Source organism: Haliotis asinina, chromosome 3, assembly GCF_037392515.1.
Source record: "Haliotis asinina isolate JCU_RB_2024 chromosome 3, JCU_Hal_asi_v2, whole genome shotgun sequence".
NCBI lineage: Eukaryota > Metazoa > Mollusca > Gastropoda > Lepetellida > Haliotidae > Haliotis > Haliotis asinina.
The window spans coordinates 37,141,226-37,165,717 of record NC_090282.1 but is presented as its reverse complement, the minus strand read 5'-3'; the positions used below and the strand labels follow the sequence as shown (position 1 = coordinate 37,165,717).

The 24,492-nt window shown below is 40.0% G+C and overlaps 1 protein-coding gene across 1 annotated transcript; it reads left to right on the top strand.

Moving 5' to 3' along the window:
• The first annotated feature begins 1,870 nt into the window (after positions 1-1,870).
• On the top strand, positions 1,871-24,179 carry LOC137278862 (CD109 antigen-like). The gene is made up of 29 exons (XM_067811365.1): positions 1,871-1,924; positions 2,076-2,138; positions 2,818-3,009; positions 3,766-3,915; positions 4,309-4,377; positions 4,604-4,637; positions 4,991-5,110; positions 5,278-5,394; positions 7,295-7,405; positions 7,886-7,996; positions 8,989-9,130; positions 9,373-9,490; positions 10,305-10,418; positions 10,752-10,808; positions 11,438-11,572; positions 12,127-12,265; positions 12,860-13,036; positions 13,870-13,948; positions 15,511-15,667; positions 16,234-16,308; positions 16,431-16,614; positions 17,404-17,618; positions 18,245-18,409; positions 18,762-18,824; positions 19,504-19,613; positions 20,832-20,979; positions 22,164-22,266; positions 23,462-23,553; positions 24,165-24,179. The coding sequence occupies exons 1-29, from the start codon at positions 1,871-1,873 to the stop codon at positions 24,177-24,179; spliced, it is 3,309 nt and encodes a 1,102-aa protein (XP_067667466.1).
• Positions 24,180-24,492: the final 313 nt, after the last annotated feature.

The following is a 24,492-nucleotide window of genomic DNA, read 5'->3' as shown; positions in this document are numbered from 1 at the left end:
GAACAAAGGTTTCAACATAATACGTGCTGAAAAGCAAGATACGTGAAGGTATCAACCAGAAATGCGAGAGTTTACTGCGATGCGTGGAGGTTGAATCCTTTAATATTTCAACATTGTACGTGGATATTTCATTAACGTTCATTTACTTGCATTATTATAGTATTACCGTCCACGCAGGAATGACTAGTGCACAAAATATTCAGTATTCCAAAAACGCCCTGTATAATATATTATATACAATGAATCGGACTGAAAGTATACCAGAATGAAAGGATGTTCAGTAAAAACGTTAACTTATTTCTACAGGTACGCCTTCGGTAAAGATGTTCAAGGAAACGTGTCTATAGTCGGTCTCTTGCAGTCCTGGGACAAACCAATGTACCATGGTCGCAGGTTTCCTTTGATAAAAGATGGACCCCAAAATGTTTGTGGGTCCTGCCATTATATAATAATAAATATAACTCTGCATAACTCAATGAAGAATTACAGTTAATGCTTTCATTATTAGCTGCTACCCACCCACACGAACGTAACACTAAAAAAGAAACAAAATAATTTGTACAAAAAAAGTGTTGATACGAGAATTTGCAGTTAGTGTGTTTGCATTTTTCCGGAAAATGTATCACTTTTACAGCTTACCTCAGGAGAGGCTGTCTTCAGCATCCCCATGTCCCGGATCCTACAAATGCGGTCAGTCCTTGGTGCTTCTCTTTCATCTGACTCACTGATTATCGACGCTTATGTGGAGGAGTCAGGGATCACAATGAATGGTTCCGGGTCCATCACACTCTATGAAACGCCGGTTATCTTGAAACTCACCACGCCACACAAGTACTACAAACCTGGCTTGCCGTTCATATTTCAGGTTACTGAACTTACACCAATTTGGCTCTTCTTCTCTTATGACGAACATGCTTGTACCGAACTCACATATGTGTGTGTGCGTGCGTGTGTGTGTGAGGGGGAGGGGGGACACACGTGTTTTTGTTTTCCGGACACATGCTTTACATACTACGGTTACAGTGGCGGATGCAGCTTTTTTAGAAAGTGTGAGGGGGTACATACGTGTGTGTGAGGGGGAGGGGGGACACACTTGTGTTTGGTTCCGGGCTACATGATTTACATACTACGGTAATCTTGATCGATGAGTTCGTAACAGCCGTAGTTTACTAGATCATTCAAACATTCAAATAAATGATTTTGTGTCTCAGACAACGATCACACAGCCCGATGGAAGCCCTCTGAAGTCTCAAGACCAAAAAGCACAGCTTACTATTCATACTAACAAAGATTCAACAAAGATGTCCTTTACTCCCGCAGCAAGTGGCACTGATGACCACGTAGTAGATATCCCTATTGGTACAAACTCTGTGTTTCTGGAGGTAAGAGCCACGGTTACAAACAAGTAAGATTCGTATAGTCCATTCCACGATCAGACAATAGCATCAATGTGTGCACATTAATATGAATACGAGAAGACACGTGGGTGTTGGAGCCAGAACAGTAGATTATTTTCCTTTCCATCTATTTAATATATGTAATTTACTTTCCAAGTTTTCTTGATATCAGCTTCTTTATTGTGAATCACATGACTTTTCGGAGTGGTGTATTCTAGTTCATTCATCTTAAGTACACCCGTGCATTCCCTACCATTCACCTGATGAAGAAGCAAATGTACACTACGAAACTTCTTATTATTCAGAATGCAGAGTTTGACATCCATAAATCGTGTTTTTCAAATACTTCCACGATGTTTAATACCTCGAGGTCAGTCACATATAAGGGAAGTTTCTGAATTAAACCATCATTGTTTCTACATCTTCAGGTGGAATACCTTGGGCTGGTAGAAAGTCTTAAACCTCAATCCTTCATGTCTCCTTTGAACAACTTCTTGGAAATCCTTCCTGTCATGAACGAAGTACAGGTAGAGAATGTGTAGGTTTATGTACATAAGGAGTGAGACCCAACTGTAGATTCGAAGTCGTGTGAGTTTCTTAACATTTATGTGCACTTGTTTTTGTGAAGTTTAATCATATCCATATATCTCCTATCAATAAACCCTGTTCTGCATTTAGGCTGGAACGCTCCTGAGTCTGACCGTTCTTTCAAACAAGCCCATGCCTGACCTACGTTACCAGGTGAGTGAAACCAATTATAATATTGTTTCAGATTCAAAACATTCTGATTCATAACAAACAGCAATTTCCATCCATTTTACATAATTTCTCTTATGTAGTGAACAGGCCGCTCTTTTGTATAACGATAAAAACACGCTTGATGACAAGTCTAACCAGTTCATACATAAATACATATAAATCAATAACGGTATTCTTCTGTGTTTTGGTATTCAACTCCTATACTGATATAGTTGAAGATAATTAGGTTAAAATGGATTCTCTCCATTAATAGAATGGATCCGCTCCCCTGTTGCCACCATTGATTCATTCATATACGTCTCCGTATTATTTTGCCTTTTGCACATTCAAATATGGACACATAATAGAGGTTTCTTTTTCTCTTGCCATGATGTTCTATATTCTGTGAAACCAGAGTTATGCCTGTATACTAGACTGAAGGGCTTTGAGTCTTATAATTTATATTAAGCAGAATTTTATACCCTCTGCATATTACAGTTAAGGTTTTTACTGTTATATATCAAGTAGAATATTATACCCTTGGGCAATTAGATTTACATATATTATAGATATGATATAACCCGTTTTGAATATTGTCGAATGAGGAGAATGATACTTTGATGGAAGATGTTGTTGTCAGGGAATAGCAAAACAAACGTGAACGTCGCGAATGTTTTCTCAGATCTTCGTCCGAGACGAACCTGTGGAGGATGGGGTATTTCATAGTAATAACAGGAGCATGGCGACTATGGCGATTCCTGTAACGCAGCTGATGTTTCCCAGAGCCCACGTCATCGTCTACTACTTTCTCGACGACGGAAAGGCTATAGGAGACATAACGTCATTTGACGTAGGGAACTCTCCCAAAAACAAGGCTGGTATATTCAATTCAGCTCCCTTTGTTTATTCGAAATAGGAGGCAAATATGTCAAACGCAGATGAAGAACGTCATGATTCAGATTTCACTTTGAATCCTGAACTCAGCCCATTACCATATATCTTGTCGTGCCCAAAAATGGCACAGCATCCAAACTGATTTTGTGTGGTCATAGTGTAGTATACGAATGACACATGTTTTCGCTTTGTCAGGAATTAGTGAAGTGATAGTGTTGGATACGAATGACACAGGTGTTTGCGTTATCAAGATCTAATGAAATAATAGTGTGGTATACGAATTGCACAGGTGTTTGCGTTGTCAGGATTTAATGAAGCGATATTGTCGGATACGAATGACACAGGTATTAGCGTTGTTCGGATTTAGGGAAGTGATAGCGTGATATACGAATGACACAAGTATTCGCTTTATCGGGATTTAGTGATATTGTCGGATAATAATGAGACAGGGATTCGCTTTATTGAGATTTAATTAACAAATATTGTGGGATAGCTGCGGGACAGATATTCGCCTTGTCGACAAATAGTTAATTCACAGTATTGGAGTGCAGTGCCACAGATTTGACAGGACCTCTGTCGGGTCTATAGCTCTGCTTGGCTATCATCTGCACATCAAAATGACATGTCGAGGAATAACGTGGCCTAACATGTACAGCGATAATGATCCAAAAACCCCATCATTTAAAGTGACGTTCAGCTATCTTACTCTGTCACCATCAATTCACCTTTCACTCAGTTGAAGGTAGAGTTCAACAAAAGTCAGACCCATCCCGGGGACACCGTCAACATCCATGCCAACGGCCCTGCTGGAGCGACAGTTTACATCACAGCTGTCGACAAGAGTGTTCTCATCTTAGGCAATAGTAACGAAATGACACGATCAAGAGTAAGTTGGTAACTAAAAATATAAAAGCGTATTCCATTTAGAATTCTGGAACCTCAATTTATTACTTGTGAGATAATCCCCTTTCCATTTATATTTTGATATAAACGAATACTGACATTTTTAGATTAAATCGTTTTATGACAATTTTCTTAGAGGAATTAATTCTAAAAGCAATAACTTGAAGCAAGCAAAATTATATGATTCAATACCCTTTGTTTGTGTTAGGTAATTGATTCCTTCGGTTACGATCATTCCAATCCTGATCTTTGGCTGTCTGTGCTGTTCTCGCCAATAATTCTGCGGCAACCTCTGAAATTACTGATAACATTTGTATTAAATCCAGAAAATATGTAGAACCTCTTATGCTTTAACTGAACTCTGCATTTCATAAAGTATACCAACAAATTGCTGGAAGATGATGATGGTACTCCGGATGACAGAAACATGGATGATATGCTGACGGTATGAGAGTTCTACAGCCATTTCCATAACATTGTCGTACATGTAATTAGGTGGCAAACCTGAGATACAAATTGCAATGGCTTGGTTTTTGACCGGAGGTAAAAAATATATTGATGCTTAAAATTAAAGTCAAACTATGCTCCTCGTTATAACGATTTTGTCAGGATATAAAAATAAAACACATTATCAGTTTCAATCAATGTGTGTTTGTGGACTATTATTTCAGCATGAGGGCCTACAGATTTTGGTTCGCCAAGCAGGTTCGTTTCATTAAGCGTAAAATCTAAATATTGTTACCAAATGTTACAACGTGTAACTTGTCATCACTTGCCATTATGACTTATACACATATTCAGTGAATATAAATACAATAACTATTATACTCACAAAATGATGAATTAGTCTGCTTCATTGTGTTCTTGTCTTTTGTTGTTGTTGTTGTTGTTCTGACCGTAATATATGCGTAAGGCAATTTAATAAAGTACACCACGTTATTTTGAATTAGAAATACGCAATTTCTCCAATTTGTTTATGCTGAATAGGATTTACTCCATTGTCATTTTTGTTGTATAGTTTTCGTATTTTATTCTTCAAAATATTACGTCTGTCTTAGATATCAACGAATGCAACTTCAGCCCTTGTATCCATGGAGGCACATGCAGTGATAGACTCCCTGGTTACAACTGTCACTGTCCCATTGACGTCACAGGCAAGAACTGTGAAAGCTTCATGGGTAGGTGTATATTCAACACGGTTTTTTTTCTCTCTCTCTCTCTCTCTCTGTCTGTCTGTCTCTCTCTGTCTCTCTCTCTCACACACACATTTCAGTGACTCATATAATGTGATATGTGCATATATAAAGGTATATGATCGTCATTAATGAGTAGCTGTGTCTTTCAGGGTGTCGCCTCATCCCTTGTCAACATGGCGGTACATGTCACCACTTGAACTATGACCCCTGGTACTCCTGCACATGCCCTCAACTCATCACTGGAGCGAATTGTGAACATGTGACAGGTGAAATTGCACAACTACTCTACCAAATCAATAAAGTCACATTTCCTATAATAAAGGTGGTGTGTGCAAGTTTATGAAACTGGAGGACTACACCAGAATTATAATCTCTCTCTCTCTCTCTCTCTCTCTCTCTCTCTCTCTCTCTCTCTCTCTCTCTCTCTCTCTCTCTCTCTCTCTCTCTCTCTCTCTCTCTCTCTCTCTCTCTCTCTCTCTCTCTCTCTCATAGACAGTTTACATGACATTGTCCTTTCTGCTAGAATGCTTCACAATGCCCTGCCAACATGGTGGAACCTGCCACGTGACTTCGTCGGGTCACACCTGCCACTGTAACCAGTACATTGAAGGGGATAACTGTGAAACTATTACAGGTGCGTTCGTGATGTCTCACAGTTGAAATTGTTTCCGCCAAGCACTGTGTGTGGTCCTAGATGGAGCCAATCAAATCCATTGTTATGTCAATTCACTGTAGCTCTTCCTCAGGGGACTGTCTCGCGTAGAAACAGTGTTAGAAAAGCATTCAAGTGAGCTTAGCACATCCGCGCAAACTTACTACTGTCCGTTTGAGTCAGAAACGGACTGATGAATTGCAAATTTTATCATTGTACAAAAAACTGTTTATCACTTACTAATGCCCAGCAGCTAATGTCATTGAATAAGGTGACTGGTCTCGGGATGGCTTACAACAGGCAACTGTAGCACCACTTGTCATCCCTTTAAGTCGTGACTGTGACACTACGACAAACGAAGAAGTGCCAGGTCTCCTGGAACAGATTTTGAGATGTCCCCTGCCCTGACTGACTCTTCCGTACCTGTAGTTTCACTTTTGCGTCTTCAGTGATGATAGTTTCTTAAACAACTGTTTTGGTGGAGTCCGGAAAATGTTCAAATATCAGAAAGCTGTTCAGTATTAGTAAATCATAGACGTGTACTATTTATATTTATGTGGCAATTTTATATAATGATACAATTTGCAATTCATCCGCCCGTTTCTGACTCAAACAGACTGCAATTTTACCGTAAGCTTTTGTCAGTTTACAAATGGTCCATAAATATGAACTTTGCAATATTCCTTCTCGTTTGGATGAACAGTAAATTGGTACGAATAATTTTAGAGGTTTTAAAAAATATATTTGAAATTAATTTGAAATTAATTCATTTTCATGAAATTATATTTAACTTCATTCTTACTATTTTACTGCTCAGGTCACTTGAATGTCAGGGAATTCTATGGCCGGCAAATGATTGTCGAGGAAATAATTTGTAGATATTGCAATACGTTTTTAGACTCGCGGAATGCTGCTGCCTATCGAATCTAGCCCGAGCCCTGTGACTATGGCTGAATAGATAAACGAATGTAAAAGGTGAGGTTTCGCTGTCTAGGGTGATCCCTGATCTTGTCGTAGAATTGTGGAGGTAGCTGTAGTCGGAGATTCGTGGCGTATAACGTTTGAAATAATGATCTGATTGTGACCATTTGTAGCTCATTTTGTGAGGAATCATTTAGCTTTCGATCCGTTGCCTCGGTGATGGCTTAAAAATATATTACGTGGTAAAATCTAACTTTGATTGAGGAGGGAGTGGTGTTGTCGTTACATTCCTTTCTTTTTATATAGTACTAGGGTAGGGTTTTTACATCAATATGCCTAAAGTTTCTAACACTGTTTCTAGGCGACACACGCCCCCGTGGCCTCGTCAAGGTCACACTGATGCTTGTATAATGTTTCGGCTTAAAACGAATATGAAATATACAGTTTCTCAAACCTTTAATCACAAATTTGATCGAAATAATGTCAGGTTGTCAGATGACATTAACGTGAATGAAATATTAATGAAACAAACGTGTTTCAAAATATACTTTGATAACCACAGGCTTCATCCGTTTGTTATCTGGTAATTCCAGAGTGTTTTCATCAGCCCTGTCAGAATAATGGAACGTGCGTCGTGCTGCCGTCAGGGCATAGATGCCAATGTCCCCAATATATTGCGGGCGACCACTGTCAGCTGGTGACAGGTAAACGAATTCCACCGTAAACATCTCGTCTATGCTACAAACGAGGCAGTTTTAATTTTGAGTTTTTCGATTTTTTAGAATTTTTCCATTTTTCCATCCTTAGCAGAGATTGTGTATTTTTTCAAATTCCTTGTAAGAAAATGGCTAGGAGTTTCTGGAATTTAAGTGAATCAAGAATTAAATTGGGACGTATGAGAACCAATTAACAAAAGTATGTCATGTGAAACCAACCAATACATTTAGGAAAGAATTGTAGACAAATCTTGTTCCAGTCCAGCGAAACAAGACGTTTTGTTTATATCATACCTACAGTAGTCTGTCTAAGGCAAAGGGCAATCGACATATTATTACAATAATTTTCTTGTATTCTTCTTGTGGGGAAGGGGTTTGGTCTGTATATATCTTAGTTGAACATATCAATAGATATACTCATTTTCTCTTTACAATATATCAACACATGCATTGGTATTTTTTGTTCAGACTGTTATTCTCGACCTTGTCAAAACGGCGGTACCTGTCAGATGACGTCATTCGGGTACAACTGCCTTTGCTCTAGGGCCAACACCGGAAAGAACTGTGAATCTTTCACAGGTGAGATGAAATGTACAGCGTTTAAACTAACACATGGTACAACGCCTATAAATACCTGGCCTTGTCCTTACCTGTTTTCCAATACCGCCCATGTCAGCATTCGTCCCCCAGAGCCCGTTACGAGTAGAATGGTTGTCCTCATATCTTGCGACCACTGTGAGTTGTACACCCATCAGTGCATTCCAAATCGAACATCCTAACTGTCATGAGAGGAACAGACGAATGGTCGATCTCATGAGCATCAATATCTATACTAATGAAATGAACGTTGCATACACAACGGTGTGTAAGACAGGGTTCTTTAGGGTTGATTACTGAATACCATGCAGTTGTTTAAACATACTTTGTTCATCACATCGGATCTGATATCGCCAAGGTATAAACTAAACTGACAACTATACAACCATAGAAATATGTTATCATTTAAGATTGCCTGTTCTTTTACATTTCACTGAACGTTCTCCAGCAAAATACTTTCCTTGTGACAATCACGTCCACCAGTCGTTACATGACTGATTATTCAATTACGACATTGTACAGTGTATGCAGTCAAACTAAACGTATCCGTATTTTGTTCTTGTCGAAATGATAATACAGATATCATGTGTAGTGTTGTTGTTTCTAGCGCAAAGTAATTCGTGTATCGAAATATGAACGGCGTCATTTTCCAACAGCTCATCGCCTGTTTGTAAACATACAACATTTAACTAAAAGAATAAAATCTGGGTCTGTGAATCAGCAATGAGACAGACAGTTCAGACAGATCATTTTCATGCGACAACCAAATTAACAAAAAACAAAATGAAACTGTAAGGAATATTTGTTTTTATCAGAATCAGTTTATAATTAACATCTTCATATTATCTTTCTTTGGAAAGGACTTAAAGCAGAAACTTCTAGCGCTTTCCCAACTCTATCCCCATCTATTGAACAACGTGGCCTACCATCAGTTGGTATTCCCGTGGCAGGCATCATTTATGGTGTGCCAACAGCTTTGCCTGGACAGCCAGCAACTACACCTTCGCACGGTCAGCCTGGATTTCCAACATCGAGCACTGGGGATGTCCTCTTGAGCAGGTCAAGGGGACGGACTAACTTCGTGGATACCCTGCTCTGGACCAATGCCACTCTAGGGTTAGTCTTTAAATAATTTAAATAATTTTAGTACTTTGTGATGAATCTAAGTGAATATCTTTCTGAACTATCGTAAATAACTGGCGCAAATGACGTCGGCCTTTTAGGTGGGAACAACTGAAATCATCACTATCTGACAGTGTATGTATGTATGTATGTATGTATGTATGTATGTATGTATGTATGTATGTATGTATGTATGTATGTATGTATGTATGTATGTATGTATGTTTTTGTTCCAGGTCGACGGGCAGTGTGGATATTTCCGTCCAACTGGGGGGCACAGTGACTACATGGGTGGCGAGTGCCTTTGCCATGAGCTCAATGTATGGACTTAGTATTACGTCAGGGTACGCCGAGGTATGCTTTATCTCACTCATATTCTGAAGCTTGGGGGTTTGACTTTGTGCATGAGTGTGTGTGTGTGTGTGTGTGTGTGTGTGTGTGTGTGTGTGTGTGTGTGTGTGTGTGTGTGTGTGAAACCAACAATTTGTAGAGAAAATTAACAATTGCATTATATAATCATGTATGTTTACAAAATAGTACAAACATCGCTATCAGTGGCAGTACAAATGCACAACATGTGGGACACCACAATCAATGATTATAGACCAGACTTGCTATCTGCACCTCACTGGAATAATAGTCTAGTTCCAAAATAGAGTTCTCAGGTTAAGAATGATCTCCGCACAAGTACTGGTCTGCTTGTACATTGACATGTCATGTGAGACGTGAGGCAGTAGTACCTTTACCTTTATGTATCTAAAATACCCCAGAGAGATCTCTGAGACGGAATATACTGGAAAAAACTCCACACGTTGTTCCCTGTAGTAGATTTCAGAACTTGCATGAATATGTCACAAGTAAAAAAATAGCACACAAATGTATCTCACTGAATATCCACAAACACAGAATCTGTTGGATACGCAAGACAGACATTGTAGACAGACGAATGGCCATAGAATTAACAACCATGTCACACTCATTGGGAAGAATGTCTTTGATTCCTTGGATTGTCATCCGCAGGATTTTTGTTCCACAATAGTCGTTTAGTATTTCTTTGAGTTATATATACGCATGTTACTTATGCATGTTAAGAAAGTCTTACCTATTGAGCAAGCTAATACTCTGGTCTTAAGAATACATAAAATGTCGCTGATAATTTTGTTTTCAGATTCTATCATCTTTAAAGATTTTTGTGTCACTAGTCACACCTGATCATATCATTTCCGGAGAAAAGATCTTTCTCCAACCTGTTGTCTACAACTACATGGGATTTGAAACTCCGGTAAGTTTCATTTCCCCCGTACTCATGACTCTTAAGGCCTTCATTGAACTCTGAAAGGTTTTGGTCTATTTCAAAATCAGAATGACAGTACGTTATCAAGTGGTATGCGTAAATATGCAATGAGATACGGGACATCTTAAAATGGTGTAGAATGTTTTCGCAGAATATTTCAAATTACTTTTAAAGCTAAACTATAACACTTCAAATATAGCAGTTCGAAATGCACATAATTGAACTTTAAGATTTTATTAATATAACACCATGTATGTTTGGCAGCAACATCTTTCAGTCAATGAAGACAGGACAATATTTGTATTTGTTGTATATTTTCAGGTTACACTTATCATTGAAAACTCTGTCAGCAAGGACAATGTGTACAGAAATGGCCAGGTACACATCTGTAATTACAAACTATCAGTTGCAAAATTATAGAAAATAGGTGAGGACGTGTTAACGGAAATCGGAACCTGTTGTTTTAGTGCATTCCGCTACAGAATAGCTGAATGCACTTTCCAGCTGACAATTTCACGTTGTCACAACGTTATCCTGTGGACTTCCATTTACGTTGTCACAACGTTGTGACCTGACGTTGCGGTACGTCATTTTAACGCCGCTACAAGGTGAAGGTATTTGATGTTAACGTATTGTACGTTGTCTTAATGTTGACTACTTTTTCCATCAGTGAACAGTACATGTGAAGAAGTCAGAAAGTAACTTCAGTGTGTATTCGTCAATTTGCACATTGTTTTCCTCACGTGTTTTCTGAAGCTGTAACAGAATAGTGAAGAACAAATCTCAGAGTAACACCTTTTACAGAAATTTTACCTCACGTAAATTTTCAACGTTGTTATTACCTGTGACATAACGTTATAAAATGACGGAATGCTAACGTTGTGACGACATTGCGCCATGACGTTACCAATCGACAACGTTCCCTGGGTTATAAGATATGTTGTCAAACATAATTGTCTGTAATTGAAATACAGTGATAGAAATCCAGGAATACAACGCTATTTCAGATAAAACATGGAGAGAGCATGTCATTTGACGTGCCTACATCGTTCACAGTACTTGGTACTGTGACAGTGAAAGTAACGGCCATTAGCTTACTTAGCAGCAACCGAGATACGGTCATTAAGGAGATACAAGTGAAGGTGAGAAATTATTAAGACGAAACATGAATGAGAATAACCGAACGTGTTTTCTATTACACAACCTCAACCAAACGTTAACACGAGGCATTCAGTCGGCACTATGATTACTTCTGTCAAATCCATCCTCTATCTCTCACTACGAAAGAGATTTTTGCAGCCTTTGGGAAACACTACCATGTTATTTCGATTACCAAGATGGTCCTGTGTTCAATTTTGAAAATCTGATTCGAGAACAATAGCAAAAAAAAAAAATGTTTCCAGGTGTACACCAAATATGAAGAAGCTGATTTTGGCTAATATCGATTTAATACCACTCATTTCATTTGTCGGACAATATGCCATTTTGTTGTAGAATTTAAAATTTGATTTTCATGATTTTGCATGAAAGCTTCCTGTCGTAAAGTATTCGACCAATTAGCACTTTGTCCAAGGCAAATACTACATGCTTTTCCTTTCATCAGATCACATACAATACACCACAGCCGAATCATTGTGCTATCTATAAATACTGGACTAGTGAGCCTAAATTCATGTACCTGTATGTCCACGTACAGCCACAAGGAGCACCCCAGGATTATAATTTCCCAGTGGTAATCGACCTGCCCTCCACTTCATCTGTCTCGACGGTTGTCGATGTCGTTTTACCTGCAACTGTTGTGAAAGGATCAGTAAACATCAAAGCCAAATTATCAGGTAAGAAACATCCCAGCTTAACAGCCACTTTATGCATGTTAACACAACGTCAGTTGGTGACGTAGGTGCATTAGTCACAGGTCATTATGGAGTAGACTGTCGTCACATGTGTTGATTGTATGGTCAGAATTTAGCATTCTTGGATTCCATGTAAGAATCTTCACTTTTCGCAAAATGTAATTGCCGAGACTGAACTAATAAAATGTCAGAGACTGGCCAAAATTGGCACTCCTGGTTTGTTTAATGTCGTAGCAACGCAAATAGGACATCAAGAAACTTCATGAAAACTCTACAATTCTTCATGCCAATAGCACGGATTCGATCCGTCCCACAACGAGCATACGTAACATATTGTGGTCTTACGTATACTAAGTAAGTGAGTTTGATCATAAGTTTAGTCCGTTCACCCAGCAGTGAATGGGTACCCGGTAGGATAAGACACAAAGGAAAGGTAATAATGCCTTAAGCATACACATTCTTACCCGCGGGGACAGTCGCTTTACAAATGGCCATTATCATAAATATTACAATAATTACAAGCGGCATAAAACCTAACTCATTCAATTATTGACACGTTTACATGTTCCCACCTAGGTGAGATCCTGGCTTCCAGTATCCACGGTTTGGGCCAGTTACTGACATTCCCTTCTGGTTGTGGTGAGCAGACGATGATCGGGCTGTCTCCAGACATTTACATAGCAAAGTACCTCACAGCTACTGGACAGATGACACCTGCCGTCAAAAACAAGATTGTCAGCTATATCGAACAAGGTATAACGTATGCGCTTAGGTCACTGCGTGTATGTGTACAGTATAAATTAGGGGTGTATTGCCAGGCTGAATTTAGCTGAGACAAAAAATAGGTTCCCAGCAAGTACACGTATGTGTGACTTTGGGCGGAATACATAACTCCAGACTGACTGACTGAACGTGTGTTTTGCATACAGTATGTAAAAGGAATTACCCTTACAATTATTATCGAGTTCGTTAAGTACAAATACAAATTATTATTTTCGTATATACAAACACAAGCCAATAGTTGGATTTCACTGCATCTTCGTGTAGTATCTTGCGTACCTGTAGCTCTATGTAAGGTCATTGAGTTCAGTCGATTCCAGTTAAAAATGCCAAAAAGTCCTTTTCGTTCATGGCTACATGAACAACCAGGAATAAGCAGTCACTTGAAACACCGTTTCAAGTACCACGTCGAACTATGTGCAGAATTTCTTCTAAGAAGAATAGATAGAGAAATGATAAGCGAATAGCCCCGTGCTGTGTCACGTTGCAACAGAATCGTTAAGGACCTAGACGCGACTATTATGCTGATAGAAGAATCTTTGAGTTGATAAAGCAACAAACACCTTTCCACATTCATGGAAAAGAGTCGACTAATACTATTCGAACGAAATCTGACAATAAACTTAATCGTTTCATTTAACGATGGCTAGTCGCACCTCCATGTTTCAAGTCTGAACTTGAGGTGTTGACGCCGGGTGTCTTCTATGTCACAATTTGTCACGAGGAGGAATGGGGAAAATCAGCGCCTAAAGTTCACACTTTTGAATATATATAATTCATATTCTATACTTATTGTATGTGCACAGGGTATCAGCACGAACTTATATATCAGCTTCATGACGGATCCTTCTCCACCTTCACAACAGATACCATCGGAAGTACGTGGTAAGTGGTAACACTGTTCACGTCAGTACAAGTAGTTTGGTAGTTGAATAGTGACTTAAGAGATGCTGTGGTGAAGCAACTAAGCTGCAGTTTCTAAGCTTAACGGCGACTCTTCGTAAGATGAGAGTTTTGGCGAGGTTGCAAGTTCGACCATGTTACTAGCGTATGTACAATTTTAGGAGCACAATATCAGGTTTGAAAAATATAGGTTATGTGTTACATGTACTCAAGCGATTGATGTTGGGTTTAATTCTACAACGCATCATTATAACTCTGGTAGATGAAGCCTTGGCATAAAGGTTTATGACTTGGATATGGAAAGGTTTTGTACGCGCGTCCCTTGCTTTATAGTTTGCTTACCGACATTAGATGAGGGAGTTTCAATCAGATAAACTAGTTTCTTTATGGTCGTGGAACGGCCCATACATTTGGCCACAGGGAAATACTATAAACTAGATAATACATTGTAATATTATCTATATTAGTCACACCTAAATGTTTCGAGCAGCACAGGCGAGTTTCATGGACGACCCGACCATTGGGAAAAAAACGAACCTACACGCGATTGTTGCTAAGAAAGTTGAGCAAAGCCCTCAATACTATATGAAAAACAGCTTTGCAGCCTATCGATCTTTCTACAAATATCTTGCTTTGGGCCCGAGTTTAAATAATTGCATGGATCGTCTTTGGTGAAATCCACTTGTGAGTGAAGTCACCGCGTCAGCGGTCACTGTCAGATGGAATAATGTTTTTGGATCAGTCATAGGCGGAACCTGAAGGGGCTGTGCAGGGGTGCGCACCACCTCCCCACGTTTGGGCTTATTTTTTTGTTAAATGGCCATTGAAACTCGAGTGACTCGAGTTCACGACTAAAGTGAAAATATCAAGTGTTATGTTTGAGATTACGCTTTCTAGGTAAACTGCAATTCCTAGTACTTAGGTAGGTGATTTAGAGTGACATACCCCCGTCTTAGTGTGTAGGTTCTGTTCTCACATGAGACTAAAAGTTCTAGGTTTGGACTGACGTAAGAATGTGTAATACCAAATATAGCATTGTAGAATGTTGATCACTACCTCAAAGGCATTTCGTATTCATAGTTCTGGTCCACAGGGGTCATACCAGTATGAGGGTGCCTCAGATGTACACAAAGTACGCTATCATGACTACTCGATCCGTGAAGGTCCCGGGGTAGAATATGCCATCAGCAACCCATGCTTGCCATAAAAGGCGACTATGCTTGTCGTAAGAGGCGACTAACTAGATCGGGTGGTCAGACTCGCTTACTTGCTTGATGAATGTCATCAGATCCCAACTGCGCAGATTGATGCTCATGTCATTGATCACTGGATTGTCTGGTCCAGACTCGATTATTTACAGACAGCCGCCATATAGCTGGAATATTGCTGAGTGCGGCGTAAAACTAAACTCACTCACTATCATGACTACTCGCAACAATGATCAGACTTCCATTTTGGTGGAACAACTGATACATGTTACCACACAAAAGCACATGTTTTGGAGTTGTTCTTTTCATTTTGTCTTCTTTTTTTCAACTTTACAGGCTGACAGCCTTTGTCATAGAATCGTTCAAGGAGGCCAAATCCTTTACCTTCGTGAGTGATGACGTCATCATCCGTGCACTGGATTGGCTGATGGGCCAGCAGACCAGTGACGGATCTTTCCGAGAACCTCACACTCTCTACCATAAGGACATGCAGGTGATGCTCGGGGGGGCAACTTTACATCAGTAGAAAGCTAATGTGTGTTGTCAGTGTAAGACATGAAATACTCAAGGTTCACTGACCGAATCAAGACCCTCATAGAACTTAATCTTCGTTCGCAAAGCTGCATCAACAGCATCTAACTCGCTTCTATGTTAAATATTTCGACATGCAAAGACGATCAAGCATCGAGATTGTACGTTAAGCTATCTTGTCCAATTTCACAACTATGGTAATTTCCATATAAAATAACTGTAATCAGAATCTACATTTCAACGTACTATACGTATATTTACCATGAGAACGGACTTGTGAAGGTTCGGGTCAGAATACTGGTCTTCAGTAACCCATGATGTCGTAAGAGGCGATAGGGTGGTCAGACTCGCTGACTCGCTGACTCGCATGTCATCGGTTCCCAGTTGTGCAGATCGATGCTCATGATGTTGATCACTGGACTGCCTGGTCGAGACTCGATTATTTAGAGACCTTGTTGTGCTGCGTAAAGCTACACTCACTCGTTCACCTTAAGAACGTGTGTTCATTCAATGGCCTTTTTTGTACAGGGTGGAACCAAATCAGCAGTTGCTCTCACATCCTATATAACAGTAGCATTGGAAGCTAGTAGAAACTTTGAAAGGGTGAGTATGAGACACGATATTTCAATTCAAGAGACATTAATATTGACATTCATGTAAATGTTAGTTAGTAACACTCACTATTTGAATTTTAACGTTTTAACTCTCCAAGAATTTGTTTACAGGAGACGAAAAGGTCCATCGCAGATACCATTAAGCTAGCTGTCCACTACCTGCAGTTGCAATACACCAGCCTTGATGACAACCATGCCCACGCCCTCGCTCTCACGGCATACTCGTCCACCGTCACAGGAACCAGTTTCAGCAACCAAATAGTGAACCAGATGAACGCCATTGCCCATACTGATGGTAACACTTTGATAAAATATATATTTCATATTACGTTTTGAGTTATTCCCATTCTAAATGCTGAGCCAAAAGACAAAATTAAGTGACCAAACAAGGAATGGCTGCCACGTGTGCCAAACTCCTTGTAAACACCAGAAGGACAATTTGAAGTTATTGAAAACTGATTATGTATGTGTCCACCCCGTTGTTTTCCATTCCCTTTGGAGATTCCGGGTCTTCGGGATACGTCACTGGACTGTCAGTTTCATATTACGTTTTGAGTTATTCCCATTCTAAATGCTGAGCCAAAAGACAAAATTAAGTGACCAAACAAAGAATGGCTGCCACGTGTGCCAAACTCCTTGTAAACACCAGAAGGACAATTTGAAGTTATTGAAAACTGATTATGTATGTGTCCACTCCGTTGTTTTCCATTCCCTTTGGAGATTCCGGGTCCTCGGGATAAGTCACTGGACTGTCAGTTTCAGATTTAGTTATTTTCAAGGTACCATCATATGGACGTTTATTGCCCTTAACCAGAAAGCATACAATTTGTCATTGATGCTGCTGACTATTTTCAACGTATACATTTGTGTGACTTTCGCACCCGTACAAAATCCGTATATTTATGTAAACATTATATTATTGCATCATAAGCCAAGCTTTTATGCACCTACATAGTAATATAGGTAATTTTCAAAACCATTCAAATGTTAAAAAGAGACATTTTTATCTGCGAACATATGTGAAACCGGATGGGCACTGAAACCTTATGCTTTCATATAACTTCTGTACAACCCAATCGAAAAGGTCAAATAAAATACTGGACGGCAAGTAAGACTACCGCTGTCCCAATACGAGAGCCATGGAAGGAGGAACAGCGATTTAGTCGACCCATCGACATTGAGACCTCCGCCTACGCCCTTCTCACCTACACGGCCCGGGGGCAACTCGGAGAGGGGCTCAAGGTCATGAAATGGATTGTCCAGCAGAGGAACCCCAATGGTGGTTTCACATCAACACAGGTCAGAGTCAGGTTACCAGATAACATGGCGTTAAACTACGTTTATCACGGGCACGCGTATAACAAAGAGACGGATATAACACAACTGCATTTTGTCGACCACTTGAAGGTTTATGCACGATATCAGTATTCAGCTACCCATATGTTGACCACGTGGGTAATCAAGTATGATATTATGTAGGCTGATAATGCAAGGGGATACGGAATTTCTTGAGGTGATGCTTTTTTAATACTTTACACTGGTGTCTGTAGCAAATGTGTTGGTGTGGATGCAATATTCCATCAATATCACCTCCGTGAATTTTCCGGATCGTCAGCGTAAAGGGCCAGACAAAGAGTCTACAAATGGAGCGATGTAAAGCAGAAAAAATACAGGACAAAGAGATAAGAGATAACCATCATCCGTACAACGGATGACTCGAACACTGGCCTTAGAATTTAGGTGGCTGTTATTGTAGGACGCTAATCATGATAAGGCGAGAGAACCATTTAAGTAAATTATTATGCACATACAGGAAAACATTTTTATCTTTCTCTCTGAAATTACACGTCACCGATCGAGACAAGGTATGTTCAGGCCGCCCTTGTAGGAAGTGTGTATAATGGTTGTACATGCTCAAATTGCAGGACACCGTTGTGGCGTTGAAAGCCCTGTCTGAATTCCACACTGCATTACACAAGGCCCAGTCCACGCCAAGCCAGCTCAACATCGCAACAACTATAGCCACTACTGGCTTCAGCAAGAGCTTTCAGATTGATGACACCAACAAGGATGTCCTTCACGAAGTTGAGGTAAAGGATGGAAACAGGATTCACTTCGCTTTGCCACGTATGTGATAGTGTTTCATCTTACATCACGGTGTCTCATCTTCACATGGGATGAAAGCCCATAACAAGAAAACAGACTATGATCAATCTTTGAGGATCCTTGCACAGCAAAGGGAAGTAACCTTGCGCACTGATTGCGACACCACAGCATTCTCGGCCTTCTGTTCGTCTACAACAGATGCAAAAAGCATTCACTGTATATAAAGCGCACAAGCTTGCGAAAATTATAAGAGTTCTTCGGAAACGGTACCAACTATGTTTATGTTTAACTTTGATTTACAAACCAATTATACCTTGTATGTTTTGCATAATGCAGCTGCCGCTTGACAGTCGTTCAGTCAACATAACAGCAACTGGTTCAGGACTCGGTGTTGTTGAGGTAACTGTTTCACCATGATCATGATATTTTCAAACCATGAAGTTGTCACTCGAAGATGCATCATACACACATTTGCAATGAGTGTCTTAAACATCCCCTGGGCAAGAGTTTTAAAAGTTTCCATGCGGATTAAGGTTTACTTTCACTAATGTGATTAGATGCAGTTGATAATAAGAAATCCAAAGGAGTGTAAGAATGGCTGTGATGTTTATGTTATTAAAGGTTGAATAAAATAGTTGAATTAAATGAATGAAAATTAAATGAATATTTTCTTTAAAGCCATACACTGGCATATTACTTCACATGACACCCGTGAAGACCCAGATTGTAGTTGGTCTAAAGCAACCCATCATGTCGTAGGAGGCGACTAACGGGATCGACTTGGTTGACACGTGTCATCGTATCCCAGGTTGATGCTCATGCTGTTGATCACTGAATTATCAAGTCCGGACACCATTTTACAGACCTCAGCTATTTATATGGAATATTACTGGGTGTGGTGTTAAATAGCCAACAATAAAATCATATTTTACGATTTCAGCGCTGACATATTCGTATAAGAGCAAACTGTATGCTGTGAAATTCAGATGCAACTGATAACACGTATATCATCTCAATATCTGTATAAACACAACGCAGATTTCCCCGATATGCATTCTTGTATAACCTAATATTACAGGTGGCAGTATTCTACAATGTTGAAATACCTGAAGGCAATTCGGCATTTGAACTAATCGCCACTGTAATCAAACAAAGTGTGCAGTCAATAACAGTGCACATCTGCGCCAGGTGATGTCTTTTTTGTATATTTCTACACAATGTTTGTTCCGTTCATGTTTTTCGAAATGTGTGCATAACTTACTTTTACTTACTTTTCCGACTGATATTGATACTTTTCACTAGTACCTGCCATTTTTTTCGAAATGTGTGCATTACTTACTTTTACTTACTTTTACGAATGATATTGATACTTTTCACTAGTACCTGCCATTTTTTTCGAAATGTGTGCATTACTTACTTTCACTTACTTTTACGAATGATATTGATACTTTTCACTAGTACCTGCCATTTTTTTCGAAATGTGTGCATTACTTACTTTTACGAATGATATTGATACTTTTCACTAGTACCTGCCATGTTTTCATGGACTTGTCACTTTGTTGGATCATACAAACATATTTATGGATAGTTGCATGCATGTTGGATAGTATATCTATAAGACAGCATATGTCTACCACATTTGTGGCATTGGTCACGCACCTGTATGGGACATTCAAATTCACTGGCTTAGTGGGTGCATGTCAAGGTAAATCCGTAAAGAGACGGATTATGATTTGTTTTCGGCAACCGATGATAGTAAAACGGGATCAGGAGGTCAGGCTCGCTGGACCTTTTGACACATGTATTCGTATGCCAATAGCAAAGTGTTCGATGCTCCTGCCTTTGATCACTCGTTGTATGGTCCAGATTGGATTATTACGACATGTGCGACGATATACTACAAACAATCAGAACAAGACGAATCACGTCAAAGGATCCCAATTCATAGGAACAAGTTCATGAAGTCGATCACTGAACTATATTACCATTAACATTATATTGCTTGAGTATTGTTAAACATAAGTTGGCGACTAACGGGATCGAGTGGTCAGACTCGCAGGCTTGGTTGACACATTACGTGAGTCAATGCGCATGATATTGATCAGTGGTCCAGTGATCTGGTCCAGGCTGGGTCATTTAGAAAATCCCACCATATAGCTGGAACATTAATGAGTGAGGCGTCAAACCATAAACAGACATACGTAAGCAAAGCATAACATATGTGTGTGTAGACGAGTTAATGATAAATATCATTATATCCGGACGGTTGTGAGAATCGGTCTGTCTGTCGATTACGATTACACAAAAAGTACAAATATTTATAACATAAAACTATAAAACTGAATTATATGTCCATAAAAACAAAGCATTTCCCTGTAGGATTATACATCTCTATCTTGTTTGCAGCTGGAACCTGGCAGGGTCCAGTGGTATGGCCGTTATCCGGGCGGGTATTCCTACGGGTTTCGAACCCGATGTCGAACTCATCAAAGAAACCTACAATCTCAAAAAGAAGGAATACAAGTCAGGAAATGTGGACCTCTACTTCGAACAGGTGAGACTTCTAGTCTCTAAATATATACTGAACAGAAAAAGTAACGCAACTCTGGCTTTTTGTCAAGCTTTGAAATAGAAGACCTTAACATGAAAGCTTACTTTTATGAAATTTCATATTTTTCGAAAATAAATTGCGTGTTTTTCTTTTCTTTTCTTTTCTTTTTGGCTGTTCAGTATACATCCCTCTTCTGCGTAGGTTAGAACTGGGTTGCGGCGACTAACAGGATTGTGTGGTCAAGCTCGTTTGACTTAAACTCACGAGCACACAGATTGTGTTTCATCCAATAAGACATGATTAACAAAACCTATTGATGAAATGGAAAATGTATGTTGTAGCACACTGCAGTACGCATGTTATATCCACAAAATGGCATTGTAACAATAAACAGCGATGTAGTGATGGCAACTGCAGACGATTCCTGAGACACTGAAAGGTCAAGGCCATTCCACACAACGGTCGGTAGACCTGTAGTCGTCTTGTCACTTTGAATCAGCTCACGTCATGACACAATGATGTGGCAGCTGTTGACGTCACCGTCGCCATTCCGTTGCGTGGGGAAATAACTAGCTGACAGCGGTCGTCTTGGGGTATTGTGATTCTGGGAGGTCCACTTGTGAGTCGATCACATGTCTGCCCTGTCACGATTACACAGCCGAATTATGTTTTTTCTTGTGCAACACAATGTCTTTACAATATGGCTGTTGAAAACACCCTTTTGTGACATTCCCGGGGTCTTCTCTCGTTGTATGTAATGATAACAGAAAATGGACTTGGTATAAATTCTTCTTTGAACACGTTTTGTTTGAAATCATGATTACGAGAGAGACAGACAAGTCAGAATGGATTCAAAACCTGGTTAGAATATGTCGGACTTTTGGACAGGGTTGCAATTGATAACGTGTCATCATATCCGTCGAAGGGAATCATCAGTGACAAAAACCAATCACTGGATTGTCCGGTCCAGAGATCCTTATTTACAGAAGGTCGCCATATAACTGTACCGTTACAATAGCAGTATGATGGCATTTGATGGATGAAGAAAGAGGGTCTAGCTGTATTGTCATATCAAGCGTTACAACATTACAAGGGTGTTTATGCACGTAGACAAAAGCTGTTTAAGCTTGACGAACAATGGAATTCGTCTCTCTTGTGTCTAGTTGGTATTTTGTCATGTGATCCAGATTGGGAGCAGTCAAACATGCGTTGATGTGGTAGCCAACAGAGTCGGGATGACGGTCAATACACAGAAGTCAGGAGTGCTGCTGTTTGACTACTACAATCCTGGTATGTTCGTCAGCGACAATAACTGTAATTGTAGAAATGGACCAAGTTATTATTATAGCTGTGTTTAACAGTCCAGAATTGATGTGTGAGGGAAGTTGATGAGTGAGTGAGTGTAGTTTTACGCAGCTTTTAGCAATATTCTAGCAATATCACGGCGGGGGGCAGCAGAAAATGGGCTTCACACATTGTACCCATGTAGGGAATCGAACCCGGCTCTTCGGTGTGACGAGCGAACGCTTTAACCACTAGCCTACCCTGCCACCCCGGGAAGATGATGATGTGACTTTTAGACGTTTAGCATCACGACCCATGAAGTTCGGAGCTAGAAATGGTCTTCAGCAACCCACCATTGTCGTGTAAGAAGCAGATCTTTGTAGGGGAAAACGTAAGAAAAGCCAGATTTATTGATGTTGACGTCTTTATTATGGATAACACAACGTGATCACCTGATGAAGAAGCAAGCATGCGCTCCGAAACGTTGTGTTATCCACAATAAAAAGGTTCACATCCATAAATCTGACTTTTACTATAAGAAGCAACTTGCGTGATCGGACGGTCAGGCTTGCTGTAGAGCTGGAATATTGCTGTGAGTGGCGTTACCCAACAAAAGAAAACTTTGATTTCACCCAAGAATAGAGAACTTGATTTCACTTGCTATATAAAATATTAGTCGATCATTTGACCACTAGGATCGCGAATCCTGACATTTGGCAAAACTCACAGAATCATGTGTACAAGTATCACACCTGCCAAATCACATAATGTGGCAGACTCGGGTGCACGGGTCATAAGCCATTTTGTTTATTGGCGTTTTGTTGTCGATGACTGAAGCTGTGTATTGCATAGTGTCTTTAGCAGACAGGCAGGCAGACCAATAAACCAGACATTGAGCTTTCTCTGTGACAGAGGCTGCTTATCACAATCAACAAGTTTTTTTATGTAACGAGTAGATTATTTACTTGTTTGTGTACACAACCAAGATTAGACTACTGCTTGCCGATAGCCTCCTGTTTGATTTTATGGGACAATGTGACAGTGATCGTGGATTCAGAAGCTGTGACAGATGTTCCCGACGTCATTTTCGACGTTTGTTTATTTTAGACCGGTCAGTAAAAGCCGATTTTAAACTCTACCAGAATGCATCTTTGGTCAAATCCACCATACTGTCTTACTGTCTTATCGTATGTTTACGCAGTGAATCACCGGCTAGTGTTCTACCTGTCTTCGGTCCTTCACGACGCTACGCCGTGCGACATATGCCCTACCTGTGCCACTTGTAGGAATCTAGTGAGTACTTCAGACACCACGAGATCACTAATATCAAGAGAGGAGAGTGGTTTTGCACCAGTGGCCAAGCCAAACCAAAATCCATGTACCTTGGTTGTACCCTGCGTAACCCATTGAGTGAGCGACCTTAGTTTTACGCCGCTTTCAGCAATGTTCGAGCAATATCACAGCGGGGGACATGAGAAATCGGGTTCACAAACTGTACCTGTGATGGGAATCGAACCCGGATCATCGGCGTGACGAACGAACGCTTTAACCACTAGGCTACCTCATCGCCCCCCGCTAGACTTTGAGACAAGGACCAATCGGTTTTGGAGTCAGTGTACTGTATGTGGAGTTTCCTACTGAAATGATCTTCAGTAATCCATGCTTGTCGTAAGAGGCTACTAACGGGATCGGGTGATCAGGTTCGCTGACATGCCATCGTATCCCAATGTGCGTAGATCAATGTTCATCGTGTTGATCACAGGGCTGACTCGTTTATTGACAGCCCACCTCCATGTATCTGGGATGTTGCTGAGTGCAGCGTTAATCACCAAACAAAGGGATCTATCCCCTGCTGTTGACTACAGTAAAACAATAACTATTCGTAATCATATTTATTGTTTCAGATTATCGGGAAGTAGGTAATCGAAGCCCAAGGGCAGCCCTGACCTCTACACTTGTGTACACTAAATTGTCAATAAATAATCAAGCATTTCTTTGATTGCGTCATCGTTTCATAGCACAAAACGCCATTATACATCCGGCACAGAAAATGTATAAAGCACTACGTCTTTAAGTCCTTTACAGCTTGTAGAGACCACCGAGTGGAATACATCCGTGTTACTCAGAGGGTGATTATGCACATTTTGGCTACGAGAAACCAGGTCAATTGTTTTCTTGTATATGTTCACATGTTTAAACATTGTGCGTGGTTTCTACGACCATTTACATTCG